Source organism: Protopterus annectens, chromosome 14.part0 (assembly GCF_019279795.1).
Source record: "Protopterus annectens isolate FY-2018-M chromosome 14.part0, PAN1.0, whole genome shotgun sequence".
Classification (NCBI taxonomy): Eukaryota; Metazoa; Chordata; order Ceratodontiformes; family Protopteridae; genus Protopterus; species Protopterus annectens.
Window position 1 is genome coordinate 708,210,203 of NC_056748.1, and position 20,489 is coordinate 708,230,691.

Below are 20,489 nucleotides of genomic sequence, written 5' to 3' on the forward strand. Positions count from 1 at the left end.
TGCATTTAAATATTTTTATTCTTCTACACTTCATTTTGTCTTGATTAGACTCTCATAATGACGGTATGGCACCTAGGGCGGTATATTTAGTTTTTGTGGTTTTGAGCATAGCTCCTTCCCTTTCTAGTTGGCCGCACCCCTTCCCATTGACCCCACCCATTCAGCTGTCTCCTGCAGCCCCCCTTTGATTTGAAGTCACCAGCCGCCACTGAGGGGCACTATTAATGGTTCAGAGATGAGATGGGAGAGCGTTCCACAGTTTGGCTACAGTGAAAGATTAGAGATACTGACCTGCAGGAAGTTTTGGATAAAACATTGACATTTTATTCAGCTGCTTTTACTGTAATTGTGTTCTTCCTACTTTATTATTATTTTTTTTTTTTTTGCTGTGCGCTGTTAAGTGTTCAAGTGCTTTTATTCTTCTGCATTTGTTATAGCTTGTTAGTAGCCTGATTAAATGTATCTGTTATTCTAGCATCTTAGTTTCGGTTTTAGCACTTGTGATTCTGGCCTGTTTATTTATTTAACATTTGTTAACCAGGAAAGTCTGACTTGGAACAAAGCCAATTTACAGCGGGGGCCCGGGGAGAAATGTTCCAGAAGCATGTCTTTGTTACTTTACATTTAACAAGATTCTTGTGGTCTGCACTCGTGTGGACAAACCCTTATCAAAACCCTGTCTCCATAAGTCCACCCAAGCATTCAGAACACTATGTCTGGACAATTCTCATCAGTTTCTCCTGCCAGCCTGGTCAACATGGGTATATTGAGACAGTATAGCAACTGCCTCATGTTTACTGACAGCCCTCTTCTCCTAGCACATAATTCTTCTACTTGCGAGAAATGCATGTACATCAGTAACCTGGATTCCATGCTGTCTCGCACCACAGTCAATACTTCTGACAAAGATGGGATTGCCAGCACAAACACCACACCATGCACATCACATAGCCAAACACAACACACACACCTATGCAAAGGTCCTCAAGAAAAACTTACCTAAACAACAGAGACCTCCAAAACACACTCAGAAACACTCCACACACAACACCAAACACATCACACGCAACAGACAACACACCAGAGTCTCACAAACACAGCCCATAAGGCAAAACAATAAAGCATCACAGCCCACAAGACATAACAATAAACCAAACATACTAGTCATTGGTGACTCATTTGTGAGATACACTGATGTCCCCCTCACCAGGCTCAACAAGGAGAAGGACACAGTCAGCTGTCTGGTGCCTGAATCCACCACATCACGCATACATTTAAGTCTCTCCTCAACGAATACAAGTACAACTCTGCCATTGTCCATGTTGGTGTGAATGACTTAAGATGCACCTCCCTGGACTATATGAAGAGAGTAATGATTGAACTCTCAGAGTATGTATCCCAAGCAGTTATGACCCTATCTCTAAGCAGCATCCTACATTCACCAAGAATGATACCACAATACCAACAAAAAATAATTGACTTCAACAATTGGCTTAGTTTCTGGTGTCATTCAAAGGGGATCCAGTATCTGTCTGCCTGGGATGACATGGTCGACAGGCCTTGATACTTTACCAGAGATGGCCTCCACCTGAGACCACTGGGTTTCCGGATCCTGCCCAAGGCTCTCGCCTCCCTCATTGTGCCTTTTTTAAGTCATGTCCCAAAGACAAATGTTCCAACATAAAAGATCTGTCAGAAAGGAAATTGAAGGTTATACTGCTTAATGCTAGGAACCTTAACCTGAAAATGCAGTCACTGGATGCTCTCCTTGCACTGGAAGTTGCTGATGTCTGTGTGGTTAGAGAAACATGGTTCAGGGATGCAGAGAGCAGCCCTGCCTTACCAGGCTGTACCTCATTCCACACACTGCAACCCCAAAATGAGGTTGGGAAGACTAAGGGTGGTGAAGTCTCTAGTTTCATTAGTGACGGGCACACCTCCAGACTGGTTTGCCAGCACGACTCACTGGAACTACTCCAGGTGCAACTGACAGTTGGCAGGATACACATCCAAGGTATAGCCAGCTATAGACCCCCTTCATTGACTCACAACACCCCCTCCTCTTACCTGGACCTACTTGTCTCCATCAAGGCACCCCTAACACCCTGATCCTTGGTGACTTCAACTACCCCACCATAGACTGGGTGAACTATTCCTGCACTAATGCACTTACTCAACAATTCCTTGACTTCATCAGTTCTAACCCACTAGACCAGCTCATCTCATCCCCCAGAAGGGGATATAACATTCTAGACTTGGTTCTCACCAGCATGGGCAACCACTATGCCACTCCCATTGTATATTCTTCCCTCGTGAGATCAGATCATTGGACTGTCTCATTCGATGTTTCTATCCCACCCAACCATAATTGTTTGTGTTTTTTGGCTTTTCCTGGTTAGGGGTCGCCACAGCGGAACTCCGGTACGCTAATGATTGGCAGTAGATTTTTACATACTGGCATGCCGGGCCTAACACACAACCTTCAACGAAGGAACGCCCATTCACGCATGTCGCTATACAGAAGATGCTCTAACTGAAAATCGAATGGGCAACGTCTAACTGTGAGACGACAACACTACCACAGCACCACCACCGCAGTATCTCACCCAACCATAATCAAGTTAAAAAAAAAAGTCTCAAAAGCTGACTACAACCTCCTAAGGAAGGGTATCTGTAGCTTCACACCATCATCCCTCTCAGAGGATGCAGACAACTGTGCTTAACAGTATGGCAAAGCAGTATACAAGCACCTGTACAACTACATGGACTCAGCCATACCCAACAGAACTAAAACCTGCTCCTCAAGGAAACACACGCCTGTTTGGTGGACATTCTCTATCAACAGGCTTTACAATAAAAGGAAGAAACTATTGTCCAAGGGTAAAAAGGAACATATTCCAAATTGGAAAAAAACTCCTTCCTTAGCCTCTACAAGCAAATTAGATCACTAGTGAAAGCCTCCAAAGCCAATTATGAATCAAAACTAGCCTCCGGAACAAAGCGAAACCACAAAGCCTTCTTCAGTTACATCAGGAACCTCCACGGCAAAGCCCAGGTTTGTTCTGAATTAGTACTTAACAGTATCACTTACACCGATCCTGTTGACTTATCCAACTTGCTATCAGAGCAAACTTCACCCCCCCCCGCCGTAACCCCCCAAAGGCCCTTTTGACATCCCGATACTTGTCCCGCACCACACATCTCCGTAGATCAAGTGCTAAAGGCCCTGTCCAAGACAAAGAACACAGCTTCCATGGGATCTGATAATATCCCAGGCTGTATTCTGCACCATCTCCAGCAAGAACTGGCTTCACCACTGAGCACCCTATTCAACCACAACCTATGTACAGGCTTCATTCCAGCAGAGTGGAGAACTGCAGATGTTCTTCGTGTTTCACTGTTGCAGTCATCACATTTGGGTTATCTGCTTGCAGTAGCCCTCATTTGGCCTGATTATCAAAGTCTTGGGTCCTGCGTTAGTTGCTGTCTCATCTTCCATGACGTCAGGTAGTCAGGGGTATAAAGCATGCAGCCAGTGCCATTACATCAGTCTTTCTTGCCGTGCGGTGCCCGAAGAAGAAGCAGTTCGCAAGTGCTAGTCGGCCGACTCCTGAAATTTTCGTTTTCGAGTTTCAGAACCGAAGTCTTCAAATAAAGCTAAGTACCCTGTTGAGGAAACTCTTTCTTGCTGTAAACCGATGTCAGTAAAAGTCAATAATTGCATTTCTTGTGGAAAGCAAATACCTCATAAAGATTTTCATTCGTACTGTATTCCTTGCCTAGGCCCTGACCATGATGTACCTCGCTGTCGGTTTTATGACTTATTTAAACAGCGAACTATTCGGCATCAGTATATTTACGCCTCTAAATATTTGGGTAGTCTGTTCAATTATCCAGTTATGTCTTCAGTAAGAAGTCCGACTACTGACATTCCGAAAAAACGCAAAGATAAAGACAGAGACAGGCCACCTAGGTCCAAAGCTGCCGACGACGCTTCTCCTAAGTTAGTCACCAGTTCACCGGTACTCAGTGAGGCACTTTCGCAGCCCCTGATACCCGCTACTTCAGATTCACAGGCCTCTACTGAGACCCATTCGGAGTCCAGTATGCCACGAGATGCCTCAACTGTGGAATCTGCGGATGTCTCAACCTTTGATGGGTCCGGAGCCGCTGTGCAGGTAGTGGCTTCTGAGGGTGTATTCAGGCCTACTGACTTGCATATTAAACCAATGCCATCTTCTTCTTCAAGGCCTAAAACTTGAACCATGCCTAAAAAACTGACACCCAGACCGCATGGTCAGACCTCTATGCCTAAAAAACAAATTATAAGAATGGCTGAAGACCTTATTACTTTAATCATGGGAAGCCAAACTTCCCCCTCTAAGAGCCTAGGACTAAATTTGCCTATGATACTTCTGATCAGGATTCTGAAATTTCTGTTTCCTCTGATGACCAGGATTTACCCTTATCTACCTATGAGGATTCTGATGCAGAGGATTCTATTCCCTCTGCTTCCCCTCCGGAGGATTTCTCTTTTGGTGAAACTTTACATGCTCTTAGGGAGCATTTCCACTGGGAAAGTCAGGATTACTCTGATTCTAAAAAGAGGCTTAGGGATTTCTTACTCCTGCCCCAACACAGGCCTTTAGCTATCCCCCCTGCTGTACTGGACATTGTTGATGATGCCTTTTCGGAATCTAGCTTGGCTCCTGATTCTTTACCTCCTGCTCCTAGAAAACCTGATAGATATTACAGGGCTCCTGACACTCACAATTTCCTTTTTAAAAATCCTATTGTGGATTCACAGGGACCCAAGGGCATTAAGGCTACTGCTGCCAAAAATCCTACCCCCTCTGATTGAGATTCCAGGGCGCTGGATAGATGGGGTAAGAAGGTATACACTTCTGCAACCTTGGCCATTAGGGCCTTAAACTGCCAGTTTCATATGTTGATGTATCAGCAGCATATCATTGGATTGCTTAAACAGAAAATGATGTTGATTCCTGACTGTGCTGAAAATAAGGATTTACAGGATTTAATGCATTGTGCTGAACAAGTTGGAAAACATACTTTACAATGTGATTTTGATTCACTAGAGACATCTTGCAGGGCTGCTGTCACTGGGTCTGTACTTAGAAGGCATGCTTGGCTTAAGGAGCAATCTTTGCCAGATTATGTTAAAGCTAAATTGCTGGATTCTCCCTTAAATCAGGACCTCCTGTTTGGCAACAAAGCAGAAGATGTACTGAAAAAGATGGAAGAAAAAGCTAAATCTATGCAAACTGTTAAAGATTTCCTACAGGTGCAGCCTCTAAGATATAGTAGGCATTGGCCCTCTAAGAATTGGTCATTTCCTGCGTCTTCCAGGCCTTCTGAGTCCAAACCCAGAACCAGCAGAACACCAAGGCTTCAGTCCTAAGGTACACACAGGAATAAGCAGTGGGGGGCTCCCACTTCCAAATCAGGGAGTAGTAAGACTCCTCCCCATGGTAAACTGTCTCAATGACTTAACTTTAAAACTTCCAAGCCTTTCTCAACTGACTGCTCCTTTAGGGGGAAAGATTGCTCTGCAGACAAAAAACTGGGAACTAATTACCCAGGACAAATGGGTTTTAAATATAGTTTCCCAAGGATACAGACTTCACTTCCACACATTACCAACCCCAAACGGTTGGCCAGATCTACCCCCAAATCAGTGTGCAGAGGCTCAAAAGCAAGTACTCCCTCTCTTAAACATAAGGGCTATTCAAACTGTACCAGAAGAGGAAAAGGGACAAGGTTTCTACTCAAGACTTTTCCTGGTACCCAGAAAAGACAACTCATGGCGTCCTATCCTGGACCTTTCTATCCTAAACACCTTTTTGGTGATCCCAAAATTCAAGATGCTAACTCTTCACCAGTTGCTTCCTATGCTAGGCAAGGATGCCTGGTTGGCAACACTGGATTTAAAGGAAGCCTACCTGCACATCCCAATCAGGAAATCTTGTAGAAGATACCTATGCTTCAAAGCAGGCTACATGCACTATCAGTTCTCTGCACTGCCCTTTGGCTTATCTACTGTGCCCAGAGTATTCACAAAGTGCCTAGCTCCAGTCATTGCATTTCGCAGGCAAAGAAATATTCAAATATATCCATACCTGGATGATTGTCTAATTCAGGCAGACAGCCAGGACATACTTTTGAATCATCTGGCGTTTGTACACAAGGTGCTAACTTGTCTGGGGTACACCATAAATGAAAAGAAATCACATCTTGTACCCTGTCAACAAATTATATTCCTGGGAGCAAGCTTGAACACAACTTCCCAGATGGCTTTCCTCACACCAGAGAGACAAATTCATGTGACAGCTAACTTCAAACTAATGGCCACAAAAACCCTGCTATCTGCAAGACAAATATTGCAAGCCTTCGAGTTCATGGAATCCTGCATTCTCCTAATTCCATATGCAAGACTGCATATGAGGAAACTACAATGGTATCTAAAAAGCCTATGGTGTCAACATTTTCAGGATCTAGAAGCAACGATTCCTATCATACCTTGCCTACAGTTAGAGTTCCTTTGGTGGGCAGAGGCCTGCCACCAAAACAAGGGACTACCATTCACTCTACCCCCCACCGTCCAAACCCTAACTACAGATGCATCAGATTATGCATGGGAGGCTCACCTGGCAGGGAAGTGCATTCAGGGCAAATGGAACCCAAGTCAAATGCTCCTGCATATCAATCAAAAAGAATGTTAGCTGTACAGAATGTTCTGACAGCCTTCAAGGACCACATTCTTTCAGGACAATTAATGGTAAGGATGGACAACACCACTGTTATGTGGTACATAAACAAGCAGGGGGGGGGTCACATTCATACCCCCTCTGAAGACTAGCCATGGCTCTGTGGAACACAACCTTGAGCTACCCATTTGCATTTACTCACTCAATTCCTAAAGCTAAAGCTAAATGCACTGGCAGATGAACTAAGCAGAAATCTCATGGACCCACAAGAGTGGAAACTGGAACCAAAGACTTTTAATATGTTGATAAACAAATGGGGAAGCCCAGATATAGACCTCCCCTCAGAACTACCAATTGGACAAATTCTGCACAAGGACTCCCCACAAACAAGCTTGGAAAGTGGATGCCCTGTCCTTCAACTGGAAAACTCTATCAGTTTATGCCTTTCCTCCTCTGCCTCTCCTCTCCATAGTACTACTAAAGATCAAACAGGACAAACCAAGGATGATACTGATTGCACCAGACTGGCCATGCCAACACTGGTACCTCCTGTTGTGCATTGTGTCACTGCTGGCACCATGGCACCTGCTTCAGACCTCTTCCCTGCTGTCCCAGCAGGAGGGCCAGATTCTGCATTCTCAGCTTCAAACCCTGAACCTGGCAGCCTGGCTTATTGCTTGACTCTCCATTACCATCCCTCAGTAAACAAATGTTGGATGTCATTTTGGAGGCAAGGAGGCCTAGTCCTAGAAAATCTTATGCTGAAAAATGGAAAATATTCTGTTCCTGGAACCAAACTCAAGGGATGGGCACAGCAGCACCCAATTTACCTCAGATTCTTCAATACTTAACTGAGATGCTTCACAAGGGCCTTTCTTTTTCCTCCATCAAAATTCATGCCTCAGCCATTTCAGCTCATTACAACACAGAACCACCCCTCTTCTCTCATCCACTGCTCAAGCAGTTCCTCAGAGGGGCCTAAAACTTAAGCCCACCCAGGAGAGCCCCAACTCCAGCCTGGGACCTTAACTTTGTATTGGAAAAACTCTCTCTACCTCCTTGTGAGCCAGCTGCAACTGCAGAGTTAAAATTTATTTTGTGGAAAACAGCCTTCCTTTTAGCAATCACTTCAGCTAGAAGGGTATCTGAATTACAGGCCCTTATGGCAGTGGAGCCTTTCATCATCTTTCATGTGGACAGGGTGTCCCTCAGGACCAAACCCTCCTTCATGCCTAAGGTGGTATCCAGTGTGGCTCTTAATCAGTCCATTCATTTGCCGACCTTCTTTCCTAATCCACAGAACAAAGGGAAATGGATACTGCACTCCTTAGATGTGCACAGACAACTTAGATTTTACTTGGACAGGACTAAACCTCAAAGGAAATCTGAACAATTGCTGGTGTCATTTGCTGCAGGGGCAGAGGGGAAGGCCATTTCAAAGCAAACCATTTCTAAATGGATAGGCCATTGCATTTATTTCTGCTATAAGCACCATGGAAAACCTATTCCACAGCGGATAAGACTGCACTCAACCAGGGCTGCATCTACCTCTACAGCCTTTCTCAGAGGTGTCTCTACCAGGGACATCTTAGAAGCTGCTACCTGGAGTTCTGTACATACTTTCACCAAGCATTACCATTTGCCTATTTTCTCTAAATCCAGAGCTGGTTTTGCCACTGCAGTCTTGCAGGGACTTATAGCTGGTCCTAATGCTATCTAAATTCCTCCTCCCATCCTTAGCTTTGGGAATCTACCCAAATGTGATGACTGCAACAGTGAAACACGAAGAACATAGTACAGTTGTGTACACTTACCACAAATGTAGATGTTCGAGTGTATTCACTGTTGCAGTCCTGGTTACCCTCCCTCCAGCCCCCTGACTTCTTTTGGCTATACCTCTATTCTCTTTTACTATGCTTAAAAGCTTTTTGGTGTATTTGCTTTTTTGTTGGAGGTATAACTTTGCATATTTATATTCAATTGCTTCCCATTAGGGGGGCACCTGACATCTGGGGCAAGAAAAACTGATGTAATGGCGTCGGCTGCATGCTCTATACCCCTGACTATCTGACGTCATGGAAGATGCGACAGCAACCAACGCAGGACCCAAGACTTTGATAATCAGGCTGACTGAGGTCTACTGCAAGCAGATAACCCAAATGTAATGACTGCAACAGTAAATACACTCAAACATCTACATTTATGGCATGTGTACACAACTGTACTTTGTCATTCCCATGCACAAAGGTAGTGCCACTACTGACCCTGGAAACTGGAAACTATCACCCCATTAGCTTAACAAGTCTGATCTATAAAGCCATGGAGCGTATTATTATGGATCTCATAAACAAGGACATAAGTAGTCTCCAAGCACTTGACCCAAGCCAGTTCAGATTCGTCAAGGGAAGATCTTGCATATTGAACCTGGTTGACTTCTTTTAAACTGTCACCAATGGCATGGATGAGGGAAAGCCAATACATACAGCTTACCTTAACTTGGCCAAGGCCTTTGACACAATCCCCCACTCTGGCATCATCGAAAAGCTAATACAACTTAGCGTAAATCCCTGTCGCATCAGGTGTGTGGCCAACTGGCTCACCGACAGGACCCTCAAAGTCAAAATAGGCAACTCCACCTCCAACTGCAGACCTGTTACTAGTGGAGTTCCCCAGGGATCTGTCCTGCGATGTTGCTGTTTGGCATCTACTTCTCAGAGCTCCAGGTAAAGACAGAAGGCCTGTGGCTGACCACATTTGTGGATGACTGTAAGTTGGGTGCTGTCATTGACTCCACAAATGATGTTAACATACTGCAAGAGGGTCTCACAGCATCTAATGACTGTTGCCAAAGTCATGGCCTCAAGCTAAATGCAAAAAATGTATCATACCATTTGGCAAAAACATGGCTCCTACTGATTATCACATCAATGGCAACCCCCTAAGCACCCAACCTATGGTGAGAGACCTAGGCACTCAGGTTGATAACCTCAGATTCGATCAGCATGTAGCAGCAGTGGTCAGAAAAGCCTTTTTCTTGGTTCATCTCATAAGTAAAGGGATTGCATTCAGAAAAAAAGAGGTTATTACCTCTCTATACTCCTCCGTCATTAGACCAATAATTGAGTATAATGCCCTGTTTGGTATGTACCTCTCCAAATATTTGCACCAACTGGAAAGGCCACTGAAATATCTCACAAAGAGAATCCATGGCCTCCAACACCTGTCCTGTGTGGACAAGCTCAAATCACTATCGCTATATTCGGTATTGTACACATTGCTCAGGGGTGATCTGTGTCTCGCCTACAAGGCAATCTCGGACCCTGCCCTACTAGAGATGCTCCATATCCATACCTCTAACTCCTCACACATTACCCACTCGAAAGGCCTGAGTCTAATATATGACATCAACAAAACCTGCTGGAGAGACAGGTTTGTCTCCCAGAGACTGCCCCATCTTTGGAATAGATTTCCCATACTTATCAAACAGAGCACCTTGCTGACCCTCTTCAGGCACAACCTTGATGAGTGGATGGGAAACCACAAATTTGTCACAGGGGTTCTACCTGTGTCCCACATTGGCAAGGGCGACAGGTGCTGACTGAATTTTCTTTTTGGGGATACATTTTTGGCTAGGCTTGTAAGGGCCCCAGGGCCATTAGCCTAGTAACCTCCTATGATCCTAAGTGGCCAAGCATAAGAAATGGGCTAGCTAGTACCAGCCAGTCAGTTTCCAAATGTAAGGGGGGTTGTTTAGGGCTAAATAATCCAGTCATGGGAATTGTACAGATTATACTGAATGCAAGTGGTAACTATTACTGTAGGTAGTGTCATAGCTGAGTAAGCTGCAGTATGCAGTTAAAAAGTGATCCATATTATCACATTTTATGCATTTTAATTTATGTCATTTCTTACAATGTCCCACTTTACCATAATTTTCACAGATCCATTTTTGACACTGGACAGTAAGATGTTCTAAAGATGGCTAAAGGAGCATGACTTTAATCATCCATATAACGGAGGGTACAGTAATAATTCTTTACATACAGTACACCTGGGGCATTTACTAATTGCATATTTTCCATTTGTTAACAAACAGAGCCCTCCCAACCACAATTCCAAATTTTCAAAAGTCCCTGTTTTCAAACAAGCCCATTACACTGTTAAAATGTTCACGTAAAATTTTTAAAGGCTCCTGTGGATGGATACATCTTTTTTATGAACTTCATAAAACATCTTTCTCTTCTGTATGACAGTAATGAATTATAAAGAGTGTAATCCTTTTAAGATGCAGCAAGTTGATGTCAGGTTATAGTGTGAGTACTTAATAAGTAGTGCACTCACCTTTGATGACAAGAAGTTCAGAAGACTGTAGGTTCTATTTCCATACCAGGTGCTTGGCTTTATTTTCTAGTAGTGAAATTCATACATCTGAAAGAGGTGCTACACTCCTAGAGATGCATTCCTTTGGGTAAGTCATTAAAATGAAGTCTCACCACCCTGTGTTCATGATAGCTCAGATAGATGTTAAAGAGTTCACATAATTTATCTGAAAGAGTGAGGGAATTTCCTACTTGAAAACAGGCCGTATTTAGTGGCAGTAACCCAGCCAACAAAAAAATAAATGAAAAAATAGTTTTGTTAAAGTTAGCTGTAGTACTCTTCACTGTCTGCTCATGTCATAAAAATTGTTCAAAAATGAGTTTTAATTTTTTCAGATGAATATATGACTGTATTTAATCTTTAAACCAGAAGGTTGTAGATTATCTTTTTCAAACTTTGATTTCATTAGCAACTATATCATCTGATGATGTTAATCTTCGTTCATTCCTTAATGATGGGTTATCGGTTCCATCCTCAAAACTTAGCCGGCCTCATACCAAGCTCGCATCAGCCAAAAACTCTCGAGCCAAGATCCTACCCAAAATGCTCTGCTCCCTGTTACTCCAGATCTCGTTTGCCACGTTGCTGTATAGCCGTGTCAAGCCACTCTCTCTCAGTTAAGTGAATCATTTTTTGAAAGTTTCTATATTGTTAGTGCTTAAAAAGTTTTCAGTCAGTTACTATCTCTATACTCCTACCCTATCATAACTCCTTGGTACTGTCGTTCTTCTCCACATCATTATTTCGGACAAGAAAAGTAGTGCTGATTTCTGGAATGCGGCAGTACGTTACCGCTTTCTGATAGCCATGATTTATGTGTCTATTGCTTGAATGTCTCCCACCTTTCAGTGGATCCCCATGTGGGATTTGTAGAAATTTTTTGACCAGTATTCTCAATGAAAGAAAGGACACGTTAATCCTGAAAGGCCTCCTTAAAACTCCTTTCTGTGAGGCTATCTCTGGGTCGGAGGGCTCACCACCTCCTGCTAAACCCCGTAAGAGGCGTTCTTCTTCCTCCTCAAGGTTGCTCACTTCATCTCCCTCTGGAGATCGCAAGTAGTCGACTCACAAAAATGTAAAAATTTCAAGCCCGGCACTGGCATCTTTGGCCCTTTCAGCCCCATCCTCGGCACCGCCCCAGTTGATTCTTGCTCCAGCTATGTCCTCTTTATCGCCACTGGCACCGTAGTTCCCGGTGAAAACACTTATGGCTCCTACAGTTTCATCGCAGCCTTTATTGGAACCATCTCTGCAGGTACAGTCTCCTTCAGCACCGTTAGTGCAAACTCCTTCGACTCTGAGTTTGATGATACTGTCCTGCATGGTGCAGACACCTTCCGCACCGACATGCTCTTTGGTGCAGTCTTTTTTGGCGCCGTCATTACCAGTGCAGACACCTTCCTCGACGGCACCATACTCATTGGTGCAGACATTTACCACACCACCCTTTACAGTGCAGACACTTTTGACTTCTATGGCACTGCCTTCATCAGTGCAGATAACCTTGACACCATTCTCATCAGTGCAGACACCCTTGGTTCCGGGCTCTGCACCACACGAACTAGCTAGTATTCTCCTTCCTTGGATCCATTTGTTGGAAGCCAATAAAGCCCCTTTCTAGAAAGGCCAGAATTGCCTTTAGGTTTCTCTATGAGGATGACCAAGAGCCTCTCAGAACAAGATGTGTTGCGGCTTGTCAACCAGCTGCTTGTGGCCAGGGGTCTCAATCAATCGTCTAAAGCTACGTTCCCTCTTCCAGGTGACTGTATTTCTCCATAAACTCCAACGTACACTCCTCCTTTGACTTCCATGGAAGCATTGACGCCCCTTCCTCTGGCAGCAGCTTCCCTTCCTCTGACCCCAATAGTGGACCTCGCTTTAGAGCCAGAGTTGTCCTTGTGGCCCTCATGCACTGGACATCTGACTCTTTTCAGGCTAGTGGCTGTGCCATGGGGGAAGGCATTCTTGGTTCCACACCAATTTCTTCTATGGCACCCTCCAGGAATTCTCCTTCCCTCATGCTCCACCGCCCTCTTGAGACTCCTGGTCTGGGAGTCAGCTCGTCAGAGCGGGGTGTGACCCCAGTTCCGAGGTTGTCATGCTCGGCTCTGGGCTCCCATCCCTCTTCAGGCGGTCCGGCCTTCTAGGCCATGGAGAGGGCGCTTACCTCTGCTGGCAAACCCACCCCATGTCAAAGTCCTCACCAACCTTTTGTGCCGCAACTGTCGGAAGCCACAACCACCGGACACCGGGCACAAGGGCCTCAGATGTCTTCCCCACAGGAGACCCCCTCTTTGCAATCTTCCTCAGAGCTTCCCACTGAGGAAGTCCCTGCAAGGTTTCATGCAAGAGTAAGCACATGGACTCCACTGAGAAGTCTTTGACTGAAGATATGGACTTTGATGATGGGGAAAGGTCTCCACAGTCACCCTCTGATGAGGTGTCCTTTGGTGACATCCTCGAGATCCTAAGAGAGAGGGGTGACTGGAAGTCCTCCAACCCTTCCTCAGAGGAATCTGTATTCCTGCAGGCCTTTCTTGCCTGGCCCCCTACCTCCTGGGTTCCCCCTCTGGCCAATGAGCTTGTCCAGCTCATCGTCCAGCATGCATGGAAGGTCCTGACACCCTGGAAGCTATGCTGTGGAGGCCTGACAAGATTTTATCTCCCCCAGCTGAGCATCCCCATTGGTCAAAAGGTCATCCAGTAGATGTCATGGTGGTGGCAGCTGCAACCAGAAAAGACTTGGCAGAAGAGAGCCAGACTGTCCATCTACCTAATGAGGCCCGGCGATAGACAGACTCAGGAAGTATGTGTTTGCTTCATCAACCTTTGCTGTAAGGTCCTTGAACTACTTGGCACACTATACAAGGCTCCAGAGGGACCTTATCAACCAACTCTCTGAAACCTTGGCAGGAGCTGTTTCTGATGAGGTCTGTGACAGCGTAGCTTCTCAGATAGCAACCCTAGAATCCATATCCAATTCTTCCATGTGCCTTATTTCACATGCAACGGAAGGAGCAGGTAGAGTGGCAGGCGCAGGTATAGTCACAAGACGACATGCCTGGATGCCCCTTTGTGACTTTGCGGACTCCTTTAAGGCTTCCTTTATGAATGCCCCTATCGAGGCTGCTTTTTTGTTTGGCCCTAAGGTTAAAGATATGCTGGCAAGGCGTGAACAAGATGGCAAGACCTTATCTGCCATTGGTGTCCGACACCCCACTCCTCAACGATTCTACTCCAGAAATCAGAGGAGCAGGAAGATGTGGCACAGAAAATCACAGGGCTCTTTCTGTGACACACGTGCTGAGTTCTTCCATAGAGGCATAGGGGGAAACTCCAATGGAAGACTCCCCTTTCGGGACAGGGGAGGTCCGCGAAATTGGGGTTCCAGAGATTCTTTCTCTGGGCAACCCTACCAGCGCTCCAGAAGCATTGCCCGACTGCTCACCCCTGGAAGAGGTCGGGGGTCATTTTTCCTTGTACCCCACTGCCTGGCAAAACATAAACAAGGGTGGGAGGTTGCCATAGTGGTTAAGGTGCTTACCTTAGAAACATAAGGTGTAGGGTTTGATTCTGACATGGGGTAATTGACTAGGCTTAAAATGGCCCATAAGGGCAGTTAGCCTAGTACTAACCTATGAACCTAAAAAAAATCTGCTTTATTTTCAGTATTCTCCATAGCGCATGGTGTAACTATGTATTGCAGTAGTGTGATAAACTAGTTAGGTAGGGGTTCTATTCCAGGAAAGGCCAACTGTGTGTATGTGTGTGTCTCTGTCTGCTTGAGACAAGAACAATAAAGACACCGATTCTTGGGTACAACGGATAATATCCAGAGGCTATCGCATCCCCTTCCATCTCTGTCCCACCTCATCCAGAGACTCACCTGATGTCCCACCCAGTCAAAGGGAAGCAGCAGCACATGAAATCTGAAAGCTGCTACAAAAAAGAGTCATCCACATGGTCCCCCCAGACCAGATAGGATCCCATTTTTACTCAAGGTTCTTTTTAGTTCCAAAAAAGACAAGGGACTGGGGACCAATTCTGGATCTCAGCACACTGAAAAATTTTGTAAAAACAGAGAAATTCCAGATGGTCATGATTCAGTCTATACTTTTTCTTCTGGAAGAAGATGATTGGATGTGCTCTGTAGAGCTTCAGGATGCGTATTACCATATAAAAACTCAAGAAGATATCTCCGCTTCCACATAGGAGCCAGCCACTACCAATTTTGAGCACTGCCCTTTGGTCTCTCTACAGCCCCCAGAGTGTTCACCAAATGCATGGCAGTGGTCATCGCTCACCTGCGACTTCAAGGATTCCAGGCGTTTCCATACCTAGCTGACTGGCTCCTCACTGCCCCCACCAAGCATCTACTGGAAAAAGCCCTAGACTACACTCTTGTCACAGCACAATGCCTGCGAATCACTATAAACTGGGAGAAGTCCAACATGACCCCAGCACAATCTATAGAATTCATTGGGGTTCTGTTGGACACAAGGAATTGCACAGCATCTCTTCCGGATCACAGACTTCAAAGAATAAGACAGCAGGTTCAGCCACTACTCTGTCACCACAAATCATCTGCTCGGTCCATACTCCAACTCTTGGGGTCAATGGCAGCCTCAATCACCATTGTTCCTCTGGCCAGATTCCACATGAGACTTCTCCAGTGGTTACTTCTCACTCAGTGGTACGTTCTACAACATCCTTTGTCTTTTCAGATAAGTGTAACTCAGAGATGCAAGCAAGATTTGCTCTGGTGGACGTCTCGAAATCCCCAACAATGGTCTCGCCCCTTCAGACCCCATCAGCCAAAAGCCACATTGACCACAGACGCCTTCCTGATGGGATGGGGGGGGCTACATCAGAGAAACTTGGTCCAAGGCACCTGGTCGGAAACAGAGGCGCATTTGCATATCAGTGTCCTGGAACTGAGGGTGCTGCTATTGGGCATTCCACTCCATCCTTCCATCAGGGACTATTGCGATCCAATCAGGCAACATGTCAGTGGTCTGGTACATCAGCAAGCAAGGGGGCACCAGATCTTATCTGTTATGCTGAGAGGCCTTGAGAATACGGCAATGGGCGATACCTTCCAACTGCTTTCTAATTGCAGCGCACATTCCTGGGAGCTCCAACTTGATTGTGGACAGATTTAGCAGGTGCATTCTACAACCTCACAAGTGGTCCCTCAACCCTATGATAGCAGCAAGAATTTTCAACCACTGGGGCCAGCCTTGCTGCGACCTATTTGCCTCCCCAACCAACTACAAGTGCAGCAACTACTTTGCACTGATCCACCCTTGGGGACAGTCACCAAGAGACGCTCTAGTCCACGCTTGGCCCTCGAGTCTGCTTTATGCTTATCCTCCTCTTCCCCTCATCTCTCAATTTCTGAAGAAAGCACGGCAGTTGAAGTGCAAAGTGATCCTCATTGCTCCATATGGGCCTTGACAAGTTTGGTTCCCCTTCCTCTGGCATCACCTGCTAGATCGACCATGGATCCTCAATCCATCCCCAACATTGATCTCCCATCCACAGGGTCTGACTCACGCCTATCTAACAAGCCTGAAGTTGACAGCTTGGTTTCTCCCCTTCCTATGATTGCCAGGCAGGATAACCTCTCTTCCCCGGTGCGCAGTATTCTTATCGCATCTCATAAATCATCCACCAGGCTAATCTATCTCAGCAAATGGAAAAGGTTTTCATTATGGGCAGCGAATAAAAATTTGGACCCCTTGTAAGCCCCAGTTTCGGGGGGTTTAAATTACTTGTCACATCTTTTTCAGTCTGGGGTGTCAGCCTCTACTATTCATGTTCATTTAGCTGCCATTTCTAATTTCCACATTGGCTTTCAGGATTAGGTTCATAGGTTTGTACTAGGCTATCGGCCCTAGGGCCAATACAAGCCTAGCCATAACAATTCCCTGGCTCTTTCTTCCCACACTATTTACTTTCCTGGACCCCCGTCTAGCAGGTCGACTGATGTGATCCCTGGGGTAAATTTCCTTTCTCTCATCCAGTCATCAAGGTTTCTTTTGAAGAGAGCCAAAGAGGTGCTCTGCTTGACATGTATGGGCAGTCTATTCCAGAGTCTGGGGAGTCTCTGAGTCAGGAACCTATCTTCTTCACTCATGTCACATTAGACTCTGTAAGACTTTCTTGAAGGGTGTTTTTCACCTAAAACCTCCCTTTACAACCAGTACAACCTTGGGATTTGGCCTTGGTTCTACAAGCCCTAACAGCTCCCCCCCTTTGAACCTGCATCTTCATGTGATTTAAAGTACCTCTCTTGGAAAACGTTGTTTTTGGTTGCAATCGCATCAGCCAGACGTTTGTCAGAACTTTAAGCCTTATGCATCAAACGTCCCTACCTTATTTTCCATAAAGATGGAGTATCACTGAGAACAAACTCTTCCTTTTTACTGAAAGTGGTGTCAGTGTTCTATCAACCAGTCTACTGAACTCCCAGTATTTTTTCCTAATCATTCTAACAAGGGAGAGTATTGCCTGCATTCCCTGGATGTTCACAGGCAAATACGATTTTATCTGGACAGAACAAAATCTACCTGTAAATCAGATCAACTATTTCTGGTGTTTTCTGGACTAAGGCTAGGTCATCCGGTCTCAAAAGTTACATTGGCATCATGGTTGAGAAATTGCATTACCTTTGTCTACAACAAGAACAACATCACCTTGCCTCACAGGGTGAAAACCCAGTCTACAAGGTCTATGGCAACTTCAGCAGCTTTCCATGCTAGGGCTTCCCTCAATGATATTTATTCAGCTGTGACTTGGGCAAACCCCATACTTTTATCCTTCATTACAAATTGGATTTGGCCTCCAGAGGTAGAGCTTCATTTCGTTCCATGGTACTCAGAAATGTCCTTCCATGAGGACCACCCAGGGATACAAGTAGCTGGGGACTCTGTCCCATCAGTAAGGAATGAAGAAGATTTACAACATCAGATAAAGAAGTTATGTCTTACCATAACGTTCCATCTGTGTTGTTGATCTTCATTCATTCATTACTCCCCACCCTCCATCCCCCTCCGGAGTTCCTGGTTGATCTCATATACTCCTTTTTTTCCTTTATTGTAGGTCTGTTATGACCAGAGGTAGCCTCTATTTTTGTCTATCAGCTTGCAAACTCAATCTGAGATAACAGGGAGCAGAGCGTTCTGGGTAGGATCTTGACTCAAGAGTTTTTGGCTGACGTGAGCTCGGTATGAGGCCGGCTCGGTTCTGAGAATGGAATCGATAACCCATCAGTAATGAATGAACGAAGATCAACAACACAGATGGAATGTTATGGTAAGACAGAACTTCTTTTTTAGCTATGCGCTCTCCATCCTGAGATAATGTGTGATAAATAGTTGCTAATTGCTTCACGTTATTCTGTTTAGCAGAGAGATCCTCATTGCATCATGTTAGGAAAAAATATAGCCCTCTGCGCCATTCCTTTTTATTGCCAAATGCAGGTATCAGAATAAGAATAACATGATTTTCAGGCTAGTTTCCACCAGAGGGACTGATTCCTAAGAGAAGTGGTATGTTAGTGCACTGCAAGGCCAACATCCAGTATAGGTCAGGTGTCCTGGTAGGTGCAATAAATAGTCCAGTAATGAGTGCACACTAACCACTGCATTTATATCTTGTAGCAGGCACTGAGCTTGCAAAGCACACATGCAGAACGAATCTGCATTATGTAACTTCCACATATTCTAACTGCTAGGGGGAATCCAGGGGAGTAAGGCTTAGAGTTAACTGTGATAGCTGCCCAGATGCTGCTGCTTCCCCACTGGCGGTAGGCAGACACTATGGAGAGAAAAAAAATCACCAAAGGAAAACGTTTGAAATGCATTTTCATACTGGACGTATTGTAGTCCATTCTAGACAGATGGATAATAAATATTTTCTTACTGAGTAATGCAGAAACCCTGAACTATCTTCAAATTCCTGATTTACAGTTACAAAAGAGTCCTTAAAACTTATTTGCTGTTCAGTTATGAGGAGTCAGAATGTGTGTGTGTGTGTGTGTGTGTGTGTGTGTGTGTGTGTGTGTGTGTGTGTGTGTGTGTGTATAAGAGAAGTACGGATATCAGTGGTATCAATATTTCTACTGGTTGTTTGCCTTGGGCTCTTGGTATACAGGTAATGCATGTAAAGTAAAAGGCTGTCACAACTTCCCACACTGTCTTTTACTGACTAGACTGCTAATAAAATCTCAGACTGCTTGGTAAGGTTTTGTTCAGTTATGTTAAGCTCAGCTAGACTTTTCAATTAATACTTTGTTGTGCATAAGAATGCTCTCTATATAATGTGTTTTCGGTATACTGTCTAAGACAGTAAACTATTGTACTTGATAGTCCAAGTTTTTGAAAGGTGATATGCCATATCTTCCCAGACCTATGACAAACAATTTTGCTTAAACTTTTTGCACTATTTGAGCTTTGTAAAGCCATACACTATTTCACATCTCATCGTGGTTGTAAAAGTGGGCTTCATTTATGTTAATTTGCAGTTTAACTGATCATGATATATTAATTGTGATTCTATGCCTTGCACTGTCTACACTACATTTTTGTATTCAAAGGTCCTACATTCTGCTGATTGAATTTGAAATTCACAGCCATGACCCAGTGTGCATTGCAGGCCTGCTATACAGTGTGTCCGGCATGCTTGTGAGTTCAAGAACGCTTTACGCTTTAAAAAACAGTCATCCCCAATGTATCTTAACTGGTATTATAACATCACAGACAAAAAGAATGCTAGCCTGTATATACCAGAAAAATTTCATCTGTCTTTTTTGTAGCCACATTATCTTTTCTTCTCAGCAGTAATCTTGTAACTTGGAAATTCTTATAACATGTATATTTTTATTGTTATAGGAGCAGCCTGTTAACAAAGAAGCAGGACCAAGCTGCAAGGAAAATAATGAGGTTTTTACGCCGATGTCGCCACAGGTATAATATAATATCAGCATTAATTGCATAACTTGTTGTTGGTAAAAGAGGAATCTCTAGCTGTCAAGGCTGGACCATGGGCTGGACTTACAGAGAATTTGTGAGAGCACACACAAACCTCAGATATGATGGCTGTTAGTCTGCTGGATACAGTGGGTAATCCCTTACCAAATGTTGGCTGTGGGAGGAAATAGTTTGGTACAGTTTAGTAGTTCAGTTTTGTAAGATGATGTGAGTCAGTTTTGAGGTGTAGACAACTAAAAGTGAAAAGTAAGACATTAGTATCATTATTAATGTAGTACAGCCATGATTTGAGTAGGGCTGCACAGAGGGACAAATTAATAATTTTCTCTTGTGAGTTTGTAAATGCCTAGCAGAAGATGAGCACAGTAGAAACTCAACACAAAATGATTAG

The 20,489-nt window shown here is 44.6% G+C and overlaps 1 protein-coding gene across 5 annotated transcripts in view; it reads left to right on the forward strand.

Annotated features, from left to right (window-relative positions):
* CAMTA1 (calmodulin binding transcription activator 1) overlaps positions 1–20,489 on the forward strand; it is a 2,166,856-nt gene that overhangs the window by 1,612,142 nt on the left and 534,225 nt on the right. For all 5 annotated transcript variants that reach the window (XM_044056441.1, XM_044056437.1, XM_044056440.1 and 2 more), the window contains one exon: positions 20,000–20,074. In XM_044056441.1, coding sequence (XP_043912376.1) covers positions 20,000–20,074 — 75 coding nt within the window. The remainder of the gene's footprint in view (positions 1–19,999; positions 20,075–20,489) is intronic.